This window comes from Arvicanthis niloticus, chromosome 22, assembly GCF_011762505.2.
Source record: "Arvicanthis niloticus isolate mArvNil1 chromosome 22, mArvNil1.pat.X, whole genome shotgun sequence".
Classification (NCBI taxonomy): domain Eukaryota; kingdom Metazoa; phylum Chordata; class Mammalia; order Rodentia; family Muridae; genus Arvicanthis; species Arvicanthis niloticus.
Genome location: NC_133429.1, coordinates 22,442,074 through 22,453,249, shown reverse-complemented (window position 1 = coordinate 22,453,249; position 11,176 = coordinate 22,442,074). Strand labels below are relative to the sequence as shown.

Sequence of the window (11,176 nt, the reverse complement as noted above, 5' to 3'; positions counted from 1 at the left end):
TCTGGAGCCACGAATGGACTGCTCAATAATGACAATTCGAACTCAGAGAAAACACAGTAAACCAGCCTGCTTGTGCTATAGTACTACATGCGACTATAAGCTTTTAACTTTTTAAATTTTCTTTTTATTTTTTTAAGAGCAAATGTGAAAAGTGGAAAAGAAATCATCCTCATGGCAAAAGTATGTAAGAATAAGGGTTTACAGGGAAAAGCTACCAATCTGTTGGTAAATAAATTATTTGGTTGAAAGTAATTTTCTTATTGACACCAAGAGAGCAGTATAGCAACGCAGATACTCGCACATGTATCAGAATAATTGAAAAGGAGGGTGCTGTGCTCTTACGGCATGGTTCTAGAGCAGCCTAGGCTAGAGACTGAATGGGCACCAGAAACTAAGGCCTCTAAAGGTAAGCGGGGAAATGCCAAGAAACAAAGGCTAAAGAAACTGCCTGTTCTTATTTAGTTCAGCTTTATAAATAGGACATTTCAATTCTGACAGTTAATATACATAAGTTCCCAACTTGACAAGATGAAAAAAAAAAAAAACCCACCCTTCCTGTTGTATGATTTAACCATTTAATAATTTATGCTATCAAAATACAGTATCCAGAATTACCTTGCTGGTTCAGCATCTTTCTGTGAATTTATGGTAATCGTTTACTCTGAAAACCACCTAAGTGTAAGTTTCATTGCTATTATCTTTCCATCACAGAGTTAAGATAATTGCTACTAAAAAGTCTGGATTATTTAATAAGGTGCTCTTAATCATGTGGAAAACAAGTTCTAAACCAAAAAAAAAAAAAAAAACCACTGCACTCCCTGAACTGCAGAAGTGACTCTGTGATTGAGGGCTGACGCTGTGGGCAGGAGTTGGGGTACCACACCCACTTCCCTTTTAGAGGGGAAACCAGGTAAGGACGTGAGAACACTGAGTCGCTATCTGCCATAACGTTCCAAGTATATTATAGAAATCTGCATTGTGTAGATTAAAAAAAAAAAAATCTCGAGTAGAAAAAAAGGAATGGCAAAATAGGATGTTTGAATCATTCCAGGTTTCAAAAAGTTCAGTCCCCATTCAGAAACAGATAAACAGTATATTTATTAAATGAGTTAAGACAAATAAACTTTACAAATAGACAAATAATAAAAGGCTCAGTGGGTAAAAGAGATGAAGAGCATTATTAAAGGAACTCAACACTATCACGGTAGTATCTCAGTTGGCTTACACGTGGAAATGAAAGGTTTCAAAGAGCAATTTCACAGAAATGAAGCCAGGTTTTGTTTTTTTTTTTTTTCTCTTATAAACAAATTTCCATTTCTTGGTTCAAAACTGATAATCTGTTATGAAAATTACCATTATCACATATTTTAAGATGACAAGAAGTAACTCATCCTCAGAGTGCAACAAGTATTTACAACCACGGAAAGGCAATGATGAGGAGAAAAGGGATTTTAAAAAATATACAAAGATTAAAAACATTTGGGATGCAAAATTAAACAAGTGTTTTTTTTTCCCCTTTCTGATTTCGGTAAGAGGATAGAAGAGAAAATGTGAATTACAGATGTTGATTTAGCTATACACAGTATATAATGGGATCCAAAAATCTTTAATAGCTTGCTTGTAATTTTTTCTACTTACATAATGCTCTGGAAATTTCTGGTAGAAATTACAGTGTCTCAAAGAGAGAAACGCACACCGAGCGTGTCTTGCTATTACTTCACGGATGTCCTAAGACCCGTTTATGGATTTAGAGGTGGGGTAGAAAGACATTGCCTTGAGTTGAAAAGAAAAAAAAAAAAAAAAGAAAAAAAAAAGAAGACTGGAAAAGCTGGACACAAACCCTCCAAAGCACATGCACGTCTAAATCTCTTGGTAATTACATTCATATTTAAGCATAACCAAAATAAAAAAAGAAAGCTGAGAACATTTCCCTTTTCTCTATTCCCTATGCCTCACAGGCTTCTTCAGTGGATAGGGTCAATTTTTAGAGTTGAAAGGGTTCTTCAAGGAGTCTAGTTCCCACCCTCCTTCAGGGTGAGTAATTTCCCCAAGATCATGCAGCACATGAATGGCAAACTCAAGACGAGGAGCCCACCCTGGGTTCCTGGTCTAAATATGCTCCTCGGCATATCATGCTACCTCTTTTTACAGTTATGAATAACTACAAATACCCGATGAGTTGAAACTGTACAGTGATCGATGTGACAGAGCCGATGTGTTTCTAAGACTTCCAGAGTGTTCCTGCAGGCAACTGATGGAGAGAGAAAGATTGCTCCCACCCACCCACCCCCCCCCCCCCAAAAAAAAAAAAATCAAGCACCATCAACTAGATGTTTCTTTGCTAGGACAGCATTCTTGGATGTAGTAGTCCTCGTAAACTTTAGGTCAGCCTGAGGATTGTTTATCTGGCGAGATCCACACCCTGAAACAATACCACTTTCTAAAAGGTCAAGACAAGAGGCAAACAAAGGAAGAAGGTAGGCAGAAAAGAAGCAGAGAGCTCGGAAATGCAACTGTCCCACAGATGGGCATTTCAGCGTATACTTGGTTATTACACAGGTCACATTTAGAAGCTTCCTCATATTTTCATATGCCATCCCTTTGATCTAATCTGTTACTGGGCCACCTAATAAAAACAAATAATATATCAGAGACAACGGTGCTCATTACTTTGTAGAAAATGGGAGACTACTTTAGATCAAACTAGGTTTTACGAAGGCTACGTTAGGTGGCAAAACTATGCTGTTTCAGCCAGACTCTGGGGTGACCACAAAAGAATTCAAACAGCCCTTCCTGGGGCTGTCACCAGCTTGAAATTTATTCTAGTTGTGGTTAGAGGAGACAGGCCGATGTGGCACACATACAGAACCAAGGAGCTGAGCTGTCTGAAGAACCATTGCCGTGTGTTTATTTAATAAAAGGGCGTTATTTATGTTTACAAACAAGTTTCAAAAACAAAAGGAAAACATGTATGCTCCTACCTATTAACCTTTCTCAAAATGCCAACAGCCCTCCTACGCTGTGTGACGGTCTCTATGGAGTTATTAGAAAAATCAATACAGTCACTCACGGTTCACCAAGACATTGCTGAACTAACGGGGGAAAAAGAAAAGGAAAAAAAAAAAAAAAGACTAAAAGGTTCTCTTGTAGTTTGATAGTTTAATTTGATTGGCCTGAAATCACAAAGGCGTTTCAAGCATCTTTCATTGTGTATTTGATGTCCTGCAATAAACAATCTACTAAATTCTGAACAAAAGGTTATTAGCAAGTTTTCAAAAAATTTAAAAATTAAACAGTTCTTTCAAAACCATTAAGTAGTAAATGTATTTAAGAAACTAATTAGGACAGATGCCATAACTTCATTAGAACACCACTGCTCATGGGTTTTTTTTTTTTTTTTTTTTGTCTTGTTTTCTTTTTTTCTTTTTTGTTTTTTAAACAAAGCATTAGTGTTATCTATTTGGCTATTAGTATTAGCAATTTATCTACATATTTAACAAGATAAATTGTAGGCAAAAATTTAGTACAGTTTCAATAGAAACAGCCCCCTCCCCTTTTTTTTCCTGAAAATACAGCAGTATTTGAAGGACTCATTTTTCTTTGCATTAGTTATAAGGAAGCTTCCCATCTATGAAGAACAAAAAAAGTATCTACAAACCTTGTAAACAGATCTGTATCATTTATAAACATAAATAATCCAAATTATTAACAGCCAACAGCAGAAATTAAAGTATTCACTCAATGATCCAGGGCTCTCTGTCTCACCCAGCGTCACTCCTCCCTCCCTCCCATCAAGTACTGAGATAAACCACCACAGCTCCGCGAGTACACGGTCAGGACAACGTTAGGTACCACTGACGACCCACAGGCCACTCGTGCCGAGTCACCGCTGTTTGTCTGTCAGTTCGTTTCTCCCACACCCCAAAAAAGCACCCTCAGTCTGGCAGAAAGCTTTGCTTTTTTTTTTTTTTTTAAAAAAATAAATCTACATTCGTACAAGTGTGTCTTCTGTTGAAGTCCAAAGACAAGAATACTATCTTGTCCGTCACAATATGTGAAAAGACTCAGTTTCGATTTGTTTCTTTACAATGCAGCTAGTGTGTTAACATTCAGCTTACAATCAGAGTGATGTTTCCAAACTATGTAGTGGGCTTCCTGGGGATGAAGAGGTAGCAGACTTGTTCATTTCTATTGTAAGGTGAATTCCGCTGTCAACAGCATTGTTATTTTTGTTAGGAGAGGGCGGAGGGCTGGAGTTGCGTTTTGTAGGAGCGTCATCTTCAGCGTCAGTGTCATCAATAAGGGGGATGTGCGGCTCTGAATCTTCTATCCTAAACTCAGGGTGTGTCATAAAGTTGTGGATTGAACTTCTCGATTCTGGTTTCTCTAACCCTTCGTATAAAGAACTACGAAATGCATTCACCACTCGGATCTGTGAACAGCACAAAACACAGAAAGATGTCAGGACACCAGGAAGTCAGACACAGTAATGGCTCACTTATGAGTTTGAATCCACAAACAGCTAGGTATGAGTGAATCGTATTTGCATGTAATGCAGTGGAACTTGCAATACACTGTAAAAAAATGAATATTTTAGTAGGACACTACAGAACAACGAAACCACATACTCTAATTGAGAGGTAGACATTCAAAGAAAACTAACAAAATTTCATTGTTACTGGCTAAGAATTTAATAGCCATTTGGTAGGATTCTTTTTTCCCTAAGAAGACAAAAACAAAAACAAAAAAACAAAATGAGAACTTAGCCATACACAAGCTTACTTGAATTATCTTTAAATCAAAAAGCACGTATTTTTCAAAACAACTCAAGCTAAACAATGTCAAGCACAAAGGGTACTATTTATCATGCTAGGAATTAGGGTGTCACCAACTATGAACAAGCCAAGCAAATATAAGCTGAGTGCCACAATGAAGTCACATCTGCCCCACTCCTTCCTTAATTAAAAATAAAGACAATCCCAAATACGTATCTATAAAATGCTACTATAAACAGCTATAAATATTTTGAGTATATGCCATTTTTCTATAAAAGTATTAGTGTTGTTGTTTTGTTTTTTGTATAAAAGATTATAACTTAATCACAATAGTTCTCTGGACAGAACAGATTCCAAACACATACCCTCTCCGACTCTTTGGAAAAAAAAAAAAATCCAAGAAAAAGACACCAAGTTGCAAAGTTTTCTCTTTAGTAACTATCTAGACTTACGCAGCCTAAGAATTTAACTTTCTTCTTGAGTGTATGCTGTATACAGTAAACTAAACTAAAGGACATGCATAAAAATGTCACTGTAGTGCCAACAGTCAGGCTCAATAAACCGCTGTCATTCAAAAAAGTTTATAAGAGGATAAAATCAATTCAGTTGAGCACTTACATTAGCTAAAATATAAATATTTTTTATAACATAGAAATGTTCACCTTTGTTTCAATAATTTTAAGAATGAAGGCACCATTTACTCATAAAGTTGAGACCTGATACCAACATTCTGGAAGAAAAAAGTAATCACTAAAACTAACAGTGGAATGATGGTTAAGACATTTATTCAAATAAACAATTGAATGTATATTTTAAAGATGTATGGTTAGGTCATGTGTCCCTTCAAATTATCATCTTTCTTCATGTTTGTCTTTCGGGACTTACCACTCCATCTGTCCGATTTGTTAGTCTAAATCACTGGTTCCCAACCTGATCATTACAAGCTCTTTTGGGGGGGTGTGGGGAGGGGATCCCATATCAGATATCATGCACATCGCACATTCACATTGTAGTTAGTTCCTAACGGTTGCAAGACTACAGTTATAAGGAATCAACACAAGTAATTTTATGATGAGGGTCACCAGGGCTGCAGGTTAGGGAGGCTGAGAACCACCGCTCTAAATTAACTTGGCCCTTTAGACCACAAATACAGCTGAGTGAGAAAGGGAGCTGACTAGAGGGTCAGGAGGTGTAGCCACATGGGAGTTCTCCATTGTAAACCAGATGTAGTGAGTCTCTAGGGATGTGGTGTAGTGTCAGCATACACAATCAACCCCAAGACCACTCAGACTCTAATGTGCATCTGACCTGACTGAGGAAAGGCAAGACTCTGATCTGGGAGAGCTCCTACACAGTCTGCATTTCTGCGTGCACTCACACACACAACCAAATGCAGCCTGCACTTATTTTTGACTTTTATGTCATTTTATAATTCTACTTTAACATGCATTTCTATTTTAATTCGACGGACCAACAGCAGTGAATACTCTGTCAAATTTGTTTGTAACATCAGAATATTATCTACGATGCACTCTCAAGCTGAACTGATTGTACAAAAGGGAATAGCCCAGGAAACCAACTGATATAAAGGGAGTAAAGATAAGGAAAGCTTATTCAGTGGCACACGGGATCAAGGCAGACAGAGTTCAAGTTAGGAAGGCAAGCAACTGACTAGCTATGCGATAGCTGCACTTCATGCTGCTAACTTACTTTCTCAACGGACAATGGAAAAGGTGCCACGCCAAATTCACTCTCTAGCATTATAAACGTAATTTTCTGGTTCTGTTACCTCAGTTTCAAATCACATGCTTCTGGGAACCATGCAGTATGTCATACGCTGGGAGGCATATACTCAAAAATCTATAGTCGTTTCATAAACGCTAAGCTGTAGTTTGCTTTATTCCCCGTATGAACTCTAAGAGTCAGCACAGAGACAAGCTCCCAGATTTCGTGTGTAATCTTTGGTGGCAACTGACCCACCTTTCCTCAACCCTCTAAGAACTGAAACAACAACAATGGCAACACTTGAGGTCTCAGTCCACTTTACAAAAAAGAAAGCTTTATGAAAAGCCTGAACAATGAGTTTAAACAGTAAGGAGAGAATGAGAAACGTTAGGTGTGTGGAGTAGGAAATGTTAATTTCATGCACTTAGGAACACACACTCACACCCCACAGTAGTAGAAGCAGTAGAAGAGGAAAACACTACATGTGTAGGGGTAGAAATATTTGTTACATCGTGATGCTGGCTGGCGATGGAGGGTTGTCGCCTTAGAGCCCCCTGAATGGAACTTCCACTCTGGAAAGCATTCACTACATCCATCTGCAAGGAATCAGAGATCGTGACAGCTTGCTCAGCAAGAGAGAGAGAACAAGAGAAAGGATGTTCCATCAACCGACATTTAAAATGTAAAGGAAAAGGCACTTTTACAGAGCAGATAAATAGGCAAGATGTAGCATTTTGAGATGAGAGGGGGAAATAAAAGCTAGGGGGAAAAAGCTGAGGGCATATGAGAGACATTATTTCATAACCAGTTAACTTCGCTCAGTTCGGCCATCAGTAGTATTTTTCAAAAGAATACATTTTGTGGGCCGGCCGGGAAGGCTGGAAAGGCAGTTAAAAGCACAGGCAGACCTCTCCCCAGGTGACCATCTTACCCCCATCAGCTCTCCTACCTCTCTACCAGACCCATACCTGTGTTTGGATTCTGTTCAGGCCTCTAAACCACAAGATCTGGCCACGCCGCAACTCCCTTTCGGCATGGTCAATCTCTTCAACATCCTCTGCTAATTCCTCCTCGGGTATCTCCTCCTTCTGTGTTCCATGACCAGCTTCTTTTAGAAACTTTAAGCGGCTGGTTGGAATGGTTGAAATAAGCTATAACACAGGGGAGAGAACTTAAGGTATTAAAAACGGCAGGAGTGTTCGTTTATTTTTACCAGAGAAGCAATGAGACCCTGGTGGTCATATTTTCCCAGAACAAAAATTATTCAGTTATACAAAAGACACATGTTTGCAAGGACAAAATATTTTCTGAATACGAATTAACTTGATCGTATTTCTCATATTTTAGACATTCGTGACAGTGAATTGCACAACCATGTGTATGTATATAAAATTTCCACTTGAACTCTTATTAATTATATTTGCTTCAAATAAAAAGTGGTCTTACTGGATGCAAAACAAGCTTGTAATCCATCAGTGCTATAAAAATTCAACAAATGAAGACATCAGAATTCAGAAGATCATTAAACTTACAATGAAACATTTTAGTTAATTATTTTTGGAAAACTTAAGCTATTTAAAATTGGATCAACAGTGACTGATAACAGTGATACCTAGTGAGGGATGCCCCCACAGACACAAAAGAGTATCAGAAACATCAACACTAGCAGCTGAGTGTTAGCAGGCAGTACATATGGAGCAGAGTTTACCAAGATGTATCCAGACACAGAACAGCCTGGAGCCCTTCTCCTGCCGCCTGAGTTCACAGAGGTAAAACAGGCTCAGATTTGTGAAGTGACTTGCTCATGAAATGACTAAGATGCCAGGCTTCCTGGGCACCAAAGGCAAGACTTTTTTTTTTTTTTTTTAAAGCATCACACAATTAAAATCAACAGACAAAATTAACAGAAGCCCACTGCTACACAGTACTCAGTTTCCTCTTCTTGACATTAGGCAGATTTTTGGATTGTAGGCTTTCGCTCTGCCTATTAGAGAACACTGCAAAATAATTAGAACAAAAAAAAAAAAAAAAAAAAAAGTGAACCAAAGTGGACCAATCACGGATCACAGAGAAAGAGACTTTTAAGATAATAAAACGACATGGAGAACCCAGAAACACTACTAAGAAAAAGATAGGGAAGACTGAGCTAAATCTAAGCCGAGTTTGGTTTGCTCTGAAGAATGGCAGAGCTCACAGTCACACACTACCCTTCACTCACGGACGTGTCAGTACTGATTCTCCAGTAGTGCTTTGATGCCAGTAACGACAGCCTGAAGGTGAACACTGTGATTGGCTTACCACCCATCTTTAAAAGAAGGGCATGCGACTGCAAGTAAGATGACTCTCAGGAACGTCACAGAGAGCTTACTTTTCTGTCTTTGTCATTGACAGACGCACTGTTAAAATTATTCCAATGCCTGAAAACCCCTTTCTGTGGCTGTGTTTTCCAGATACCATGACTTTAAAGAACTGTTTGCTAGGTAAGACTCAAAACTTCTCCTAGGCTTTTAAAAATATTAATTTGCTTACATTGTAAAATAACAGAAGTACATTTATTTTGAAAATATAAAAGTAGGTGATAAACACACAGGCGTTGACATTCCAGCCAGTCATTTATGTGCCCTGTGTAACTGCAGCAACCTGTTTTAGAATCTTAATGATGGGCAAAAGACCAGAGTACCACAACTGAGAGCCATCTTGGATAAGCTGCCTAGGAAAGGAAAACAAATCCCATGTCACTCAGAGTCCCCTTTTGTGACTCAAGTGGTAACCAGAATAGTAACAGGAACGGATGCATGTGTTCTTTTCTTTTCTTTTTTTTTTTTAAAAAACAAAACAAAACAAAACAAAAAAACCCACAAAAACAGTGAGGTTTTTACCTGGCCCCAGAGTAAGGTCCCCATTCCCAGGAATATTGACCACAGCCATTGTTCTATTGAAAGTTCTGAGCAGCTGAAAGGCTTCCCACCAAACTGCACAATTATTATCTGGAGGAACAATCAAGAGTAAATTTATTTAAATGACAACTAAAATAATGGAAAATCTCAGCCCCAAATTTTAAATATATATATATAAAAGTAAAAATCTCATGACCAAAGGAATACCTTTATGTTCTATGTATCCCATATAGCTACATTCCTTGCTATGCCTTGAATCCTTTCATGTCTTTCATGAAAGACAGGACGTACTCTGGGAAGCACCATGGTATAGAGATGTGGACAGAGAGAACACCACCTTGCTTTCTACAAGCATTCACTCTTACATTACATTTAGATGTTACGCCAACTATGCACCCTCTGCAACAAAAGAAATGCAACCTGGCAATGCTCTAAGAAATGTGGGCTAACTCTGCTAGTCCTTTCAATAGTGAGCCTGAAGTCCAATGATATCTGTACATAAAATTCACACCGTGACTCCTTCTTGACTTTTAGTGTCCTACAGTAGAGTGTACCTAGGAATAATAGGTATTAAGCAACAAAATATTCACCTTTATCTGAGTCTGACAATTCTTTCTGATATAAGTAGCTGTGAAATATTGAAATAAAAAAAAAAAGCAATTTGGTATGTGACAGTAGTTACCATTTTTTTTATACTTTACTTTAAAAGGCATTATAAATCTCACTTTGTATTTATTTGTTAATTTCTTTCTTTCTTTCTTTCTTTTTTTTTTTTTTTTTTTTGCTTTTATGTCAAGAATATTTCTGTATTTTTTTCAGACTGAGCTGTCACTGGTTTGCTAGGTTTGTCACACTTTCATCATAGGTGATGTGGTATTCATGTCTGGATTTTCATAAAGGCATGAAATTGAAATCATTCTTTTGTCTATCAAAAAATTAGGGAATAAGGAAATGTTCAGTGCTTCTAGATTTTTTTTAAAGTAATAAACTTTTTTGTTTTGGTAGAATTAAGGTGTAAAAGAAACTGAGACACTGGGGGAAAACCACTAATTGTGTGACCGGCTGATTTGGTCTCATTAAAAAGAATTCTTTATAGTTAAAAGAAATAAAGCTGATTGCTTAGGCAGCTGTAGAACTAACTTCTGAGAAAACTAGAAACAAGTTACAACAGTTTTTCAGAATATACCTTAGAGCAACATGAAACTAGGTGGGCATCACAGGTCAACATACAGAAGCTTCCCTCCCAGCTGGAGTAATGTGTGAACAACAACCTGTTTACTATGTCTCATAATAATCAAATCTAAACTATCTTCCCATTTACTCACCTGCACCACAAAGGTGCCTAAGACAATTGTGCAGAAGATGGCGTTATTGAAGATTCCTTCAAACACATTTCTTTCCCCATGTATTTTCCGGGCATTTATTTCATTGAAGAGCTGCATCAGTACAAAGGTATTGAACACAATGGTGTAGTGTTCTGACGGGGGAGCATGCAGAGGGGCATTCCTTCCGCTGTCAATGTCGAAAAACTTCTCTCCTGAAATGAGATGCCACCATTTTGTAGTTATCACTGAAATCACCCAACATATAACTTAACACAGTGCATAAGAACAAAGTCTAGACAATCTGTGAAGTGCAATGACCACACAGAAGGAGCTGCAATGGACCCTGGGATTATCTGGTGCAGCCCCTAACACTATGGAGACATGTCAGGACCACAGACTACAGTGAATCCCAAATAAAAGCCAAGTCTCTTCACTTCCCCCACGTCCATACAAG

At 37.9% G+C, this 11,176-nt stretch overlaps 1 protein-coding gene across 6 annotated transcripts in view; it reads right to left on the bottom strand.

The window, feature by feature from the left end:
• Positions 1 to 3,941: 3,941 nt before the first annotated feature.
• Positions 3,942 to 11,176, bottom strand: part of Atp2b1 (ATPase plasma membrane Ca2+ transporting 1) — a 101,445-nt gene continuing 94,210 nt past the window's right edge. For 2 of the 6 annotated variants that reach the window (XM_076920065.1, XM_076920066.1), the window contains exons 18-22: positions 10,723 to 10,934; positions 9,380 to 9,487; positions 7,469 to 7,651; positions 7,010 to 7,096; positions 3,942 to 4,432 (exon numbers count right to left, since the gene is read on the bottom strand). In XM_076920065.1, coding sequence (XP_076776180.1) covers positions 4,121 to 4,432; positions 7,010 to 7,096; positions 7,469 to 7,651; positions 9,380 to 9,487; positions 10,723 to 10,934 — 902 coding nt within the window. In that variant the 3' untranslated portion in view covers positions 3,942 to 4,120. Of the gene's footprint in view, positions 4,433 to 6,942; positions 7,097 to 7,468; positions 7,652 to 9,379; positions 9,488 to 10,722; positions 10,935 to 11,176 lie in introns of all 6 variants that reach the window. The other 4 variants (XM_076920067.1, XM_076920068.1, XM_076920070.1 and 1 more) reach the window with 3 other exon arrangements.